Source organism: Sminthopsis crassicaudata, chromosome 5 (genome assembly GCF_048593235.1).
Source record: "Sminthopsis crassicaudata isolate SCR6 chromosome 5, ASM4859323v1, whole genome shotgun sequence".
NCBI lineage: Eukaryota > Metazoa > Chordata > Mammalia > Dasyuromorphia > Dasyuridae > Sminthopsis > Sminthopsis crassicaudata.
The window spans coordinates 272,099,542-272,115,466 of NC_133621.1; the positions used below are offsets into that span (position 1 = coordinate 272,099,542).

General features: G+C 32.8%; 1 protein-coding gene across 5 annotated transcripts in view; it reads right to left on the reverse strand.

The window, feature by feature from the left end:
• Positions 1-15,925, reverse strand: part of LOC141544669 (uncharacterized) — an 82,730-nt gene that overhangs the window by 23,923 nt on the left and 42,882 nt on the right. For 4 of the 5 annotated variants that reach the window (XR_012482753.1, XM_074271075.1, XM_074271074.1 and 1 more), the window contains 9 exons: positions 15,772-15,848; positions 12,201-12,297; positions 9,734-10,006; positions 8,701-8,973; positions 7,668-7,940; positions 6,635-6,907; positions 5,602-5,874; positions 4,447-4,841; positions 1,919-2,148 (listed from right to left, as the gene is read on the reverse strand). Coding sequence is in view for 4 of the 5 variants with exons in the window: in XM_074271075.1 (XP_074127176.1) it covers positions 1,919-2,148; positions 4,447-4,841; positions 5,602-5,874; positions 6,635-6,907; positions 7,668-7,940; positions 8,701-8,973; positions 9,734-10,006; positions 12,201-12,297; positions 15,772-15,848 (2,164 nt within the window). In the remaining variant the exon portion in view is untranslated. The remainder of the gene's footprint in view (positions 1-1,918; positions 2,149-4,446; positions 4,842-5,601; positions 5,875-6,634; positions 6,908-7,667; positions 7,941-8,700; positions 8,974-9,733; positions 10,007-12,200; positions 12,298-15,771; positions 15,849-15,925) is intronic. The other variant, XM_074271077.1, reaches the window with a different exon arrangement.

Here is a 15,925-nt window from a genome sequence, read left to right on the forward strand (position 1 = left end):
CTGATAAGGTATCAAAGAAGGACTTTAATAGGAAAAAACACATTTTGTAATCATTCTTATTATCAATTTGTTCCAGCATCTAATTTTATTCACAGATTTCATAGAATTAAAATAGAATGTTCGCTTGTAACTTACCCTCTTTTGATTCCCTTTTCAGCAAACTTTCCCAAAGAATAGTAATTTCTCTGGTGCTTTAGCATTATTTCTCTCTCCAACTGCTAAACATATACCCCAATGGCAAGAAAAGTTTTAAAAACCAAAATATTCACAGCAACAACTTTTTGTAATAGCAAATAAGGAGGAATAGAGTAGCTGCTCATCGGCTGAAGAATGGCTAAACAAATTGTGGTTTGTTGACATAATGGAACATCATTGCATATGGCTAGGAATAATTTTATAGGAGGATGAGAATATTTATATGAATTAATGCAAAATGAAATAATGACAACCAGAACAACAATACAAATTATTAAGGACAATAAAATAACTGTAACTGAATACTATGAAATTATGATATCCAAACTTGGTCCAGATGTGACGGTACCATCTCCTATTTTTGCAGGGTGGAGGACTACTCAATATGGAACATTGCATGCGATATTGATGTAGTCATTAGGGATCTTTCACTAGAAGGGCGAGGAGAGAGATCTTGCAGAAAGAGGCTGATATGAAAGTAAATGATGACACATTTTAAAAAAGCAAGCTTTCTCCCAATTGTCTCTGGCTTTAAGTCTATGTAAAGCTTGTAAGGCTACGTAACTTACAAATAAGTGTAATTGGTTTCTTTACACTAATTGAAGTAGCAATATATATGCATACAACTGAGTTCATATGAGTTACTGGCACTGAAGCGGGAAGAGATGCCCTTTTCAGTGTCTCTCAAAAATAGTATATATATTGTCTTCCTGAATTTATCTAATTTTTGGTTTTGGAGTTAATTATTTCAGGATAAGTTTTTTAAGGCTGTTAAATTAATTTTTAAGTTAATAAAAGTAAATCCAGGCTTGTTTTTAAAGCATTTTCTATTTTCTAAATGTCAAGCCAGATCACTTCCACATTCCAACTCTTATGAATTGGAATTTTCGAGGTGGTCTCTTGCAAGTACAGTCCCAACATGAATTGTGAACCCTCTTTACCATATTCCTGCATGGCTCATCTGTTATCTTATGGTCTTAAAGAGTTTTTTTAGATGGGGCAGCAAGTAGCTGTTTTCTGCTTTTTGCTCTTCCTCAGCCTGTCCAGAAGCCATATGAGCACTATTAGGCCTTATAAAACAATGACTATGTAAGCACTTCTCTGTTAATTCCCCTTTTTTATTCTGACATCTGGAAAGGCCATCAACCTTCCTTTCCTCAGGCCCATTTTACAAAGTGGTGGGTTGGTGACTAGATCTTTTCAATGATTTTGTAGGTCTGCAATTAAAAGAATTTTAATTAAATTTCTTTAGAATCTAGGTTGGCTGACTTTTTGGGGGGGTATCCTTATGATTGGCTCATGATAAGCACTTAAACTGATTCACTCTTGAACATTTCTACTGATGGGAAACTTTCTAATGACTAAGAGAACTCATCTAACTTTTGGAGTAGCGGTAAGCCTATTCTCTTATCTCATTGGCACTTTTTATACATTTGCAAACTTTTGCAAACGATCTTGCTTTGCTCCTTGAAATCCATATCTTATGTTATTTTTTTTTCCCATATGCTACCTTTCTTTCAATAGGCACTGATGTAACAGTTCCAAAATAAAAGACCATACTTACAGCAATAGAAAAACATACATTCATGGGACCTTAATTTCTTAGCAAAAAACAAGGAGATGTAGAATGGATCTGAATCTAGAATTTTAGAGCAAACTGAACTTACCATAAATGTTAATATTGGAAAAAAAAAACTCCAGTTAAATATTTTGACAAACTTACCCCTTTGACACATGCTGCACAGGTGCTAAATTTTTCTTGGGAGAAATATGCATTATTGGAATTTTTTTCCCAGGAATTTTATTTTCCTCATCTTTACCATACTGATGGCTCTCCATAGCAAATTGATCATTAACTTTATCAACTGTTCTATTTTCTGTTAATTTATCAACATCTTTGTCCTCCACTGTTTCCATTCCATTGATTTGATGCTTTTGCTTTTCCTCTTCCACCTAAAAGGAAAGCTTAGCATCATTGTCACTTTATTGATGTGTGTTGTCTGTGTGTAAATGTGTGCATATACACATACACACACTTTTATACACATGTATTTATATGCTTACTTAGGTACAAGTACTAAACTTGTGATTTAACTAGTACAAGGAGCCATCTGACAAGAAAATTCCTTCTATCAATTCTACCAATGTTTAGACCATTGACATGTTAAATGACTTGCCTATCTATGTCAGAGGTGGGACTTGAACTAATCTTCTTAGCTCACTATCAAATATATCAGGCTGCCTTTCATTTTTTTACTTTTATTTTGAAATACACATTATCCTCAATATATATTACCTTCATTTTATTTTCTGGGTACAAAAATGGTCATACTTTTATAAATTTTGTATGAAAGCAGAAAAATTTACTGAAGTTTCAAAATGATAGCTCAATTACTATCTCATTTTGTTTGTCATCATATTTTCATATTGTTCTCTCATTTCTCTCCTTTAATAAGCAGATAGGAACAAAGAGATACAACATCTGACTATTTCTGGGCTTTCCCACCATTTCCTCACACTGACCAGATAGATCAAGCTTATTTCCCACCATATGATGGTACCCCATCCCATTTCGCATTTCTCATTCCTTACTGTCAAGTTCAAAAAGTAAAACAAAAACAAAAGGAAAAAACCCCCTTGAAGTTAATCACTGAAATATTGGATTAACAACACAGGAAATTGAAGTAGAATGAGATTTAGGCACCATGACTACTATGTGATGGAAAATCGATGCCATTATTCCCTGTTTACAGAAGTTTACAGAAGCACAATGTTTTTAGCAAAGAAAAAAAAAATAGGAAAAATATCTTAATCTAATGCTACCATTTTATATATGAGAAACCTGAAGGATAGATACATTACTAACTTGGTCAAAATCATGTTAATAAACTAGTAACAGAATCCAGCATACTGGGTGAAGGTCCCCACATTTGATTTAGAATGAAGTTGCATTATTTAGTACTTTATGGTAACATTGAAGTGTTACAAGCAGCAGTTGAATCAGTCTTAACTGAAGGGTTTTGGCTCTCTCTCTTTACTATTTTCTCTTATGTCATCAGTTATTGTGAAAGGATAATTAGAAGACTGGTGAAGGTACAGATGAACCAACGCCATGTAACCTAACTTCCCTGAGGCTAACCTTTCCTCATTCACAAGATAAGGGGGTTTGATTCTATTACTGTCAATGCTCCTTCCAACAACAACAACAAAAAAAAATAAGATTCAATGAATGAATCATCTTAGTTTGATAGCGTCTAAAGTCAATCGCTTATGCAAACATATCACAAGTCAGCATTTTGCCATTGTTTTTCGATCATTTCTCCCATTTTATATTATTTCTAAGTGCTAACATGACATCTATAGCAAATGAAAATATATTTTGAAAAAAATAACTAAACACAAGAGGAGGAGCTTTAAACTTACTCAGAAGATGTAAGTTTAAGTCTCAATTCTATAATTTATTATTTGTGGAACAGAAAATACTGTATTAATGCCCTTTTGAAAAATGTTAAATGATTCACAAAATTGTGTTTCATTTTCTTTTGAAATACAGAAATGGAATGATTTTAGTAAAATCACTAAAGATGGACTAACAGATCACCATAAAATATTAGTTTAATCAGATGCATTAGAATTTTTCCAAAGTTGGCTTATGTTTTTAGTATTTTAAATCACACCACCTTACATTTGGCTAAGAAAATAAAAATGTCCATAGAAAGCAAAATTCTTTCAAATATCAAATATTTCAAGGATTTGCATAAAAAAGGATCTTGAGCTCAGGTTTGTTTTGGATCTGTGTCTTAATTATCTTTAAGCTTATCCTTGTTCTTTTGGCTACCTAGTCCAATTTGTGTGTTTGATTTAGAAAGTTTCTTGTCAACATGTCAAATACTTGGGAAATTGATGGGAATAATTTAGATGACCAAAATAGAAAACACTATAAAAAGGCTTTCTGCATATTTTCCTTAATGCAACCTTCAATATACTTTGTACAAATAGCAAGCATTTAACCAAAGCATTTTCATCATGTGAAAAATCAGTTCCACAGGATGATTGATTTAGAGGAAAAATAGATATAGAGTGTCAGAAGCTACCTCTTTTTGTGGTGATATTTTATTCTTTCTCGAAAGTCAGAGATTCTGCTTGCAACATTCTTAACTCATTTGTCAGTCTTTGTGTATCTTGCCTCCAATCTTTATGCAGGCGCATTTTGGAGATTTTGTCCCTATGGGAGTGCATCTCAAAACTTACCTCATATGTAGAGTGGTAGTCATTGTCAAGACTGCTCTGAGATGAGGTTTCTAGATGTTTTGTTTTCTTCTTGCATTTTCTTGGTTTAATAAGTTCAGCTTTTTTGTCTTGGTTAATTGATTTCATATTATCAGACAGAGTAAGCTGAACATGACTTCCTGGACCACATGATTGGAGCAAACTTGGGATGTTTCTGTGCTGACTAAATGTCATTTCTGTGCCAAATGATCTATCTTCCTTAATTCCATTTATAGCAACTTTTGAGTCAGCTTTTATTATATTTTTTGCAACATAAGCAGCATTGCAATCATGTTTCCTCTCCAACTTCGAATGCCTGGAACTTTTGTGACTGTCATTTATCTTAGAAATATTTGGAGAATCCCATGACGGAATATCTGAAAAGAAAATATTTGAGTTAAATAGAATATTTTATTCTGATTAAATCAAGATCATATGTAACATAAATACAAGATAACATGGATACTCTAGCAGTTAATTTGAAATTCACTTTGAAAATTAAGTTTGCTGAGAGCTATATAGAATAGGAAAACATGGAGAGAAATTCAGCAGTAAAGTTTTATGTTTGGTTGAAACAAAATCTTCATAAAGGAGATTATGATTCAGTTATGGCATTCATGAATTATCCAATGATAACATTAAAAAAACAACACTGGTCAGTATGGTAATTCCATCTCATTCAAATCTATGTCATGGAAACAATTACCGCGAAGCGTCAGTTAACCAGGTACTTTAATAGTGGGGAAAATTAAATTGATTCTATTTAACTTTTCGAGGAAGTGAACATATAAATAACTGAAAAGAACCGATAAAAGGAAAATCCTCTATCCATGGATTCTCTATGTGTATAAAATGCATTCAGGTTTTAAGATAGGAAACTCTGAAAACAAAAAAGAAGAAAGTGGAAATTACAATTAATTAATCACAGAAGACAATGTGAGAGGAGGAAATTGAAAGATACCTATTCTAAAGACACTACCTACATTCTAGGCTGCTGAGAGCATTCAGCACAAGTCAGGGAACTTGATTATCACTTGGCTTTACATTTACTTTGCTTACCTCTACCAACAAAATGTGGAATGGAACAATTTGACCAAATAACATACTTAGAGAAAATTCAGAATCTTAAATAACTACCTTCTAGAGGTTGTTTTTCTTTCTCCTGTCTTACAGGTGGTTCACACGGCTTCTCAGACCCTGGCTTTTTTGCTGGAAATTTGTAGCTTGGGTCAGACCCACTTCCAGTGTCTTTCTCGTTTTTGAACAAAGCATTTGTTGTCTTTGTGGTTTCTCCGTGATTGTGACTTGACTTTGAAGGGGATTTGCGAGCATGTTTGCTGCTCTCCACCTTCAAACTTTGTTGATTTTTATTTTTGTCACCAGGACTTGTTGAGTCCCAGGAAGAAGTATCTGAAAGGAAAATATTTGAGTTAAATAGAATATTTTATTCTGATTAAATCAAGATCATATGTAACATAAATACAAGATAACATGGATACTCTAGCAGTTAATTTGAAATTCACTTTGAAAATTAAGTTTGCTGAGAGCTATATAGAATAGGAAAACATGGAGAGAAATTCAGCAGTAAAGTTTTATGTTTGGTTGAAACAAAATCTTCATAAAGGAGATTATGATTCAGTTATGGCATTCATGAATTATCCAATGATAACATTAAAAAAACAACACTGGTCAGTATGGTAATTCCATCTCATTCAAATCTATGTCATGGAAACAATTACCGCGAAGCGTCAGTTAACCAGGTACTTTAATAGTGGGGAAAATTAAATTGATTCTATTTAACTTTTCGAGGAAGTGAACATATAAATAACTGAAAAGAACCGATAAAAGGAAAATCCTCTATCCATGGATTCTCTATGTGTATAAAATGCATTCAGGTTTTAAGATAGGAAACTCTGAAAACAAAAAAGAAGAAAGTGGAAATTACAATTAATTAATCACAGAAGACAATGTGAGAGGAGGAAATTGAAAGATACCTATTCTAAAGACACTACCTACATTCTAGGCTGCTGAGAGCATTCAGCACAAGTCAGGGAACTTGATTATCACTTGGCTTTACATTTACTTTGCTTACCTCTACCAACAAAATGTGGAATGGAACAATTTGACCAAATAACATACTTAGAGAAAATTCAGAATCTTAAATAACTACCTTCTAGAGGTTGTTTTTCTTTCTCCTGTCTTACAGGTGGTTCACACGGCTTCTCAGACCCTGGCTTTTTTGCTGGAAATTTGTAGCTTGGGTCAGACCCACTTCCAGTGTCTTTCTCGTTTTTGAACAAAGCATTTGTTGTCTTTGTGGTTTCTCCGTGATTGTGACTTGACTTTGAAGGGGATTTGCGAGCATGTTTGCTGCTCTCCACCTTCAAACTTTGTTGATTTTTATTTTTGTCACCAGGACTTGTTGAGTCCCAGGAAGAAGTATCTGAAAGGAAAATATTTGAGTTAAATAGAATATTTTATTCTGATTAAATCAAGATCATATGTAACATAAATACAAGATAACATGGATACTCTAGCAGTTAATTTGAAATTCACTTTGAAAATTAAGTTTGCTGAGAGCTATATAGAATAGGAAAACATGGAGAGAAATTCAGCAGTAAAGTTTTATGTTTGGTTGAAACAAAATCTTCATAAAGGAGATTATGATTCAGTTATGGCATTCATGAATTATCCAATGATAACATTAAAAAAACAACACTGGTCAGTATGGTAATTCCATCTCATTCAAATCTATGTCATGGAAACAATTACCGCGAAGCGTCAGTTAACCAGGTACTTTAATAGTGGGGAAAATTAAATTGATTCTATTTAACTTTTCGAGGAAGTGAACATATAAATAACTGAAAAGAACCGATAAAAGGAAAATCCTCTATCCATGGATTCTCTATGTGTATAAAATGCATTCAGGTTTTAAGATAGGAAACTCTGAAAACAAAAAAGAAGAAAGTGGAAATTACAATTAATTAATCACAGAAGACAATGTGAGAGGAGGAAATTGAAAGATACCTATTCTAAAGACACTACCTACATTCTAGGCTGCTGAGAGCATTCAGCACAAGTCAGGGAACTTGATTATCACTTGGCTTTACATTTACTTTGCTTACCTCTACCAACAAAATGTGGAATGGAACAATTTGACCAAATAACATACTTAGAGAAAATTCAGAATCTTAAATAACTACCTTCTAGAGGTTGTTTTTCTTTCTCCTGTCTTACAGGTGGTTCACACGGCTTCTCAGACCCTGGCTTTTTTGCTGGAAATTTGTAGCTTGGGTCAGACCCACTTCCAGTGTCTTTCTCGTTTTTGAACAAAGCATTTGTTGTCTTTGTGGTTTCTCCGTGATTGTGACTTGACTTTGAAGGGGATTTGCGAGCATGTTTGCTGCTCTCCACCTTCAAACTTTGTTGATTTTTATTTTTGTCACCAGGACTTGTTGAGTCCCAGGAAGAAGTATCTGAAAGGAAAATATTTGAGTTAAATAGAATATTTTATTCTGATTAAATCAAGATCATATGTAACATAAATACAAGATAACATGGATACTCTAGCAGTTAATTTGAAATTCACTTTGAAAATTAAGTTTGCTGAGAGCTATATAGAATAGGAAAACATGGAGAGAAATTCAGCAGTAAAGTTTTATGTTTGGTTGAAACAAAATCTTCATAAAGGAGATTATGATTCAGTTATGGCATTCATGAATTATCCAATGATAACATTAAAAAAACAACACTGGTCAGTATGGTAATTCCATCTCATTCAAATCTATGTCATGGAAACAATTACCGCGAAGCGTCAGTTAACCAGGTACTTTAATAGTGGGGAAAATTAAATTGATTCTATTTAACTTTTCGAGGAAGTGAACATATAAATAACTGAAAAGAACCGATAAAAGGAAAATCCTCTATCCATGGATTCTCTATGTGTATAAAATGCATTCAGGTTTTAAGATAGGAAACTCTGAAAACAAAAAAGAAGAAAGTGGAAATTACAATTAATTAATCACAGAAGACAATGTGAGAGGAGGAAATTGAAAGATACCTATTCTAAAGACACTACCTACATTCTAGGCTGCTGAGAGCATTCAGCACAAGTCAGGGAACTTGATTATCACTTGGCTTTACATTTACTTTGCTTACCTCTACCAACAAAATGTGGAATGGAACAATTTGACCAAATAACATACTTAGAGAAAATTCAGAATCTTAAATAACTACCTTCTAGAGGTTGTTTTTCTTTCTCCTGTCTTACAGGTGGTTCACACGGCTTCTCAGACCCTGGCTTTTTTGCTGGAAATTTGTAGCTTGGGTCAGACCCACTTCCAGTGTCTTTCTCGTTTTTGAACAAAGCATTTGTTGTCTTTGTGGTTTCTCCGTGATTGTGACTTGACTTTGAAGGGGATTTGCGAGCATGTTTGCTGCTCTCCACCTTCAAACTTTGTTGATTTTTATTTTTGTCACCAGGACTTGTTGAGTCCCAGGAAGAAGTATCTGAAAGGAAAATATTTGAGTTAAATAGAATATTTTATTCTGATTAAATCAAGATCATATGTAACATAAATACAAGATAACATGGATACTCTAGCAGTTAATTTGAAATTCACTTTGAAAATTAAGTTTGCTGAGAGCTATATAGAATAGGAAAACATGGAGAGAAATTCAGCAGTAAAGTTTTATGTTTGGTTGAAACAAAATCTTCATAAAGGAGATTATGATTCAGTTATGGCATTCATGAATTATCCAATGATAACATTAAAAAAACAACACTGGTCAGTATGGTAATTCCATCTCATTCAAATCTATGTCATGGAAACAATTACCGCGAAGCGTCAGTTAACCAGGTACTTTAATAGTGGGGAAAATTAAATTGATTCTATTTAACTTTTCGAGGAAGTGAACATATAAATAACTGAAAAGAACCGATAAAAGGAAAATCCTCTATCCATGGATTCTCTATGTGTATAAAATGCATTCAGGTTTTAAGATAGGAAACTCTGAAAACAAAAAAGAAGAAAGTGGAAATTACAATTAATTAATCACAGAAGACAATGTGAGAGGAGGAAATTGAAAGATACCTATTCTAAAGACACTACCTACATTCTAGGCTGCTGAGAGCATTCAGCACAAGTCAGGGAACTTGATTATCACTTGGCTTTACATTTACTTTGCTTACCTCTACCAACAAAATGTGGAATGGAACAATTTGACCAAATAACATACTTAGAGAAAATTCAGAATCTTAAATAACTACCTTCTAGAGGTTGTTTTTCTTTCTCCTGTCTTACAGGTGGTTCACACGGCTTCTCAGACCCTGGCTTTTTTGCTGGAAATTTGTAGCTTGGGTCAGACCCACTTCCAGTGTCTTTCTCGTTTTTGAACAAAGCATTTGTTGTCTTTGTGGTTTCTCCGTGATTGTGACTTGACTTTGAAGGGGATTTGCGAGCATGTTTGCTGCTCTCCACCTTCAAACTTTGTTGATTTTTATTTTTGTCACCAGGACTTGTTGAGTCCCAGGAAGAAGTATCTGAAAGGAAAATATTTGCGATAAATCGAACATTAGTTTTACCTATGTCATATATTATTTTTTTCCTAGCATGTTACTCAAATCACCACCTATACTTTTAATTTAATTTTGCTTATGTGTTGCATTTGATCTTTCAGATAACATGACAAAAGGCTCACAAAAACTCTTTGACTTCACTATACAGCCTACTCTGATTCTTGATCATCAGCTCTAATTATGTATGTTACCTAATAAATACTATCTGCAAATGTGGTTGCAAGGAATGTCTTAGTAAGATAGTTAGGGAAAGATTTTTGAATATACCGATGAAACTTAAAATATATATCTGAATTCAAACTATTCAGCATTCTGAAATCGAATGTCAACCTCTGATTTTTGAACCTGGGATATATTTCCAGAGAATTCCCAATTGGCTTAGGAAGAGAGAGGATAAAAACAATTTTTTAAAAGTTTCCATCTTATTATTTCAAAACACAGAAAAAAAAACCAAAGAAAAACAAAACCAAAAAAAAAGGAAGAAAGAAAAAAAATCATAAATCTTAATAGCAAAACCACTAGCCAAGACAGTCTCAAAGAAATTGAGAAAGTAAATGAGAATTGCTTCTTTCAGTAACTATTTTATTCAGATTAAATCAAGAAAATATGTAACCAAAATGAGGTCAATACTCTAGCAGTTAACTTGAAATTCATTTTGAAAATTAGTTATATGATAGCTAAATAGTCTAGGAAACCATTGAGAGAAATTCAATGGTAAAATTGTATATTTGGCTGAAACAAAATCTTCATAAACATTTAATCCAGAACAAGAATCAGTTTTGGAATTCATGAATTATTCAATGATAAGATTAAAAAAAAATAACATTGCTTGTAATTCCATCTCATTCAAATCAATGCCATGGAAACATTTACTGGCAAGCTTCACTTAACCAGGTAATTTAATACATGGGGAAAGTTAAATTCATTGTGTTTAACTTTTGTGGAAGCGAGCATAAAAATAACTGAAAATAACAGAAAAAAGGAAAATACTTCCTATAGGGATTTTCTGTTTGAGTATAAAGCACACAGGTTTTCTGATTTGAAACTCAAAGAAGAAGAAATAGGAAATTACAGTTAATTACACACAGAAAACAATGTGAGAGGAGGAAATTGAAAGATACCTATTCAAAAGCTATTTCCTAGATTCTAGGCTGCTGAGAGCATTAACCACAAGGTAGTGAATTTTATTATCACATGACTTTAGATTTACTTTCCTTATCTCTAAGAATAAAATGTGGAATAGATTTGAATGAGATGGTCACCTCCTTTTAACATTCTGAAACTCTATTACTGGTCTCTAAGGGTTAGCAATGTGGGCCAACAAAGAACTCCCAGTCCCTCTGGAGCTCTTCATTTTTTTGTATTTAAGGGAGTCTTTGCTTGCTTTCTCTTCCTGGTTCTACCACCTATGTTTCTCACTTCCTGCTGCCTATGCTTTTCTCACATTTACTCACTTTTCTTACCATTTACTGTCATCAGCCTACAGTACAGGGATCTGAACAGAAACAGAATAATCTAATCTTTAATCAGCAGCTCTTTTAAGTTTTTACAAATGAAGTTTTATAACACATTCAGGTTACATTTTATCTATTAAGACACAAAGGCATAACTCAACCATAGATCTCAAGAGTCTGGGGCTGAGAGAGATCAATGAGTCTCACCTCTGAATCACACTGATTGTGTGACTGAACAAAGCACTTAAACTCTCAGTGCTCTAGACAATTGTCTGAGACTTTTTCAATGAAATTAAAAGTCTAATCTCTATATCAAAAAGAATTATGGGAGATGGTCTCACATCATATTAGGATTCACCTGTATAACTAACCAATGCATATTAACAGAGACAATTCCTCAGGCCAATCAGTCACTCCACAACATACATATTTATTTCTGTTCTCTGTTTGTCCTTTGAACTCTTCTCTTCTTCCAGTATCTCTCTTTTTTTTTTTCCTGCTCAGGCATGCCTTCAGTGATAATGCTTATATGTCCTGAGAGAAGACTAGTTCTTCATGCAATTTCCTATCTTCTACAAATGTGATAGACTATTCCAGCCCCCATGTTGCAGCCCCTATTTCTCCACCTCCCAGATACCATTTTGCTTTTTTTGTTTTTAATAGAAACTCCATAAAACTCTACTATCTACATAATATTATATTACCTTCATGTTGTCCCAAAGAAATACTGTCTTTCATATTTTGATTTGTGGATACAAGTACACCTCCTACAGATCTTTCCAGGACACTTTTAGGACAACACTGATTAAATGAAAACATAAACAAAATAGTTAGCAAGCCCACTGATGAAAGAACTCCTAAATATTTTGTGCTTGTAAATTGTGAAGAATTTCCACTTAAGAGAGAAATGAGGATTCTATTGGGAAATAAAATGTTTTTATAACATTTTCTTCAAAAGAACAACCTACATTTTACTCTTTGATGTTTTTTTCTTTAGAGGGGATAACTCTGGTAAACAGAGCTACAGGCTGAAATATACTTTTTCATACAGAAATGGCTAACTTGTAAATAATGATAAAATTTGACCTTAGGATATTATCTTTGTGATCGTCAGGGTTATAAGACATGATATCTATATCTATATCTATATCTATATCTATATCTATATACATATATCTATCTATCTATCTATCTATCTATCTATCTATATATAATACTATTTTCACATGCTAACAATATGGAAGAAGAACATTTGTTTATAATGCCCCTTAGAATTATTTGATAATGGCCTGAATCAGAAAGATTCATCTTCATGAATTAAATTCTAGTCTCAGACATTAGCTAAATGGTCTTAAGAAATTCTTTAGATACTGTTTGCCTCAATTTCTTACTAAGAAGCAAATGTCAATCCACTTCTGTCCCTTTGATAACACTAAATGTGCTCTTGAAGAATCAGACATGATGAAAAGGACTGAACAAGGACAAAGCCTTGCCCGGTGCAATTTGATCTGGGTTTAATCTATCTATCCATCTATTCATCTATATTTATATATGTCTGAAATTTGCATATGTACATATAACATACATACGCAAATATGTACACAAAATATATACACATATGTATAATATATATGTGTACAAATCTATATCTACATATATATATATATATAAATCTATACACAAAAATACATACAAATAAAAAAAAACACAAACAAAAAAAGAGGTTTTTTAAAAAAGCAAAAAAAGTATAAGAGAGGGATTAAGTTTCATATAAACTCACTGGTGGCATTTCTGCAATCATCATAGAAACAGAAAATTTTAACTTAACCCCTCATCCACATCCACATCTATTGCACTATCTCATTCATTGTTGTTAGTTGAGTATTCAATACATCAACTATGATCACCTTGTCTACAACTCCCCCATGCTGTTAATTTTTTTTTCTCTTTAATTTCTTGTTCTCATATTTTATGTCTTTAATGCACTTGATGGCCTTCAAACACTTTTTTGCTCACAATTTTTTTTTTTTAATCTCTCATGTGGTACCAGGTAAAAACTGTCTCCTTCCTCCATTTTATATACATTTATAAGCATAATCATAAGCATACTCATTGCCCCTTTCTTATTTTCATATTTTATTCTTCTGCCTTTGGTTATTTCCGACTGGGCTTCAACTGGGCTTATCACAGTTGCAAAAGAGATTGTGCTGTGACCCAGATTTTTGGCCCTCTTTTGCCCGAAGATATGGAAACCATCTTACTTTACTCTCAAGTTCCTAAAATTTAAGTCAGTTTCCTGACAACTAACACATTAAAAAGTCCCCCAAATCTTTGCAACTTCTTCAAAGGGTATGCACTGTTTGATAACCCTTTGGGCATAGTTCCAAATTGCCCTCACAATTCCCCCAACAATGCACCAGCGTCCCAATTTTCCCACATCCTCTCCAGCATTCATTATTATCTTTTCCTGTCATCTTAGGCAATCTGAGAGGTGTGTAGTGATGTCTTAATTTCCACTTGACAGTGGAAGCTATATCGCATTAAACTTAAGGCACAATAAATACTTATAGGTCTTTCTCACAAGAATTCTCATGAAAAACAGTTTTGCCCCAGTGTATACAATTTGGGTACAGCTATTCTTTTTCTGTTCAAATTGTATACATTACTGCTGAGGTCAATACAAAGGGAAATGGCAAAATTAGTTGTGCTTATTCAGGAAAGTCTTCACAAAAGCGGTAATAATTAGGGGTTAATAATAGCATCAAATTTTAAATTTCAGAAAGGAAGGAGGAAAACCTTCCAGGAGAGAGGACAGGAAGAAGAAATAAAAGATTTTTCAGGGAAGGTAATCTTGGACGTTTGCAGAGGACTGTTGCAGAGGACCTGTAATAGGAACAAATTATTTTCTACAAAAGAGATAATATGAGGACTCACCATCATTTGTCATCACAGTATAATAATATTTTGAAATTTTTTAAGAAAACATTTTGAAATCAGTCTAGAAGATTACCTGTTGCAGGTTACCTTATACCCTATTGAAATAACTTTTGGCAAAAAAGTTATTTCAATAGGGTATAAAGTAACAAACTAAACTGGATTGGTTGTGAAAGTAGGAAATGTTAAATAATAACTTATTTAATTTAAGGAAAGATTCAGCAGTATGCATAGCAATTACTGGGTTGCACAAAGCAAAGGAGATATTTTTTTAAGGCTAAGCATCTGGAAAATATAAAGCTATCATGAATAAAATTGGAACATAAGCTTTTATAAAATAATCCATGCATATGTTTTGATAATAAAACAAGAAATATGATATGACTTCCAAAAGGGCAAAAAATTGGACAGTATACTTACTGAGACACCACAGGTCTTGCTAAAATCACATCTGTTTTATTATTCTTAGATAGGACAATAGAAATGTGCAATTGAGAACAACTAAAAGAGACCTTAGAAGTCATCTATGATTCATATCACAAGTAGGACTTCTAAGCAAGTTTATAAGAAAGACCATTCAAAAGAATTCAGGATAATAGTCATTAACTAATTAGAGACTTAGAATATTGGAGAAGAGCTTGATTTGTTCAATTCGGAGTTAAGTCAGAACCATTACCCCAGGTTGGAAATCACAGAAAAGTAAATTGTAGCTCAACACTAGAAAACATCCCTAACAATTGGAGCCATTCAAATATAAAGTTTACCCGGGTAGTAATTTTTCAGTCACAAAAGGTTTTTAACTAGTTTTGGGGGATACTGCAGAGAAGATTATTTAGGATAAAGATAAATTAGATTAACGTTCATTAATACTAAGACTTTATTATCACGGAATGTTTTAATGCCACACTAACATGTATATACATTGATATTTTCTAAAAGTATATACATTTCTAGATATTTTCCCATTGGTAAATAAATTTTAACCTGTCTGTAAGAAAGAATTCAGACTTTTTCACATGAATGCAGATCTATGGCAATTCTTTTAACACGTTATTTTGGCTACTAAAGGGAAAATAATCATGTAATCAAGTAAGTAAGTTAGTATGTTAGAAATGTATAAAAAGGCCAACATTATCAAGGGACTCTTCTCTACTTTTATTACCTAACAAGGGTTGAAGTTTTGCTGTTAGTCCTGCTACCTCCAAAGAAAATTTCAACTCCATAATTAAGACAAAAATTCATTTGAAAATACACCAAGTTCCTAAAAACACTTACATTAAAAGTAGCATAAAAGGTAATTTACTAAAATGAAATATCAGAAATTTCAATATACTTTCATACCTGTTTCTGGTCTCTTTTATCAAAGCGTTCTTGATTTCTGTCTGATGATTCTTTAAATTTCGATTTTTGTTTCAAGTCTAAATTGATATTTAAATGAAAATTTAATTTATTTACAATTACTTTTCTTATATAAATAAGATCCCCCCCATTTTGA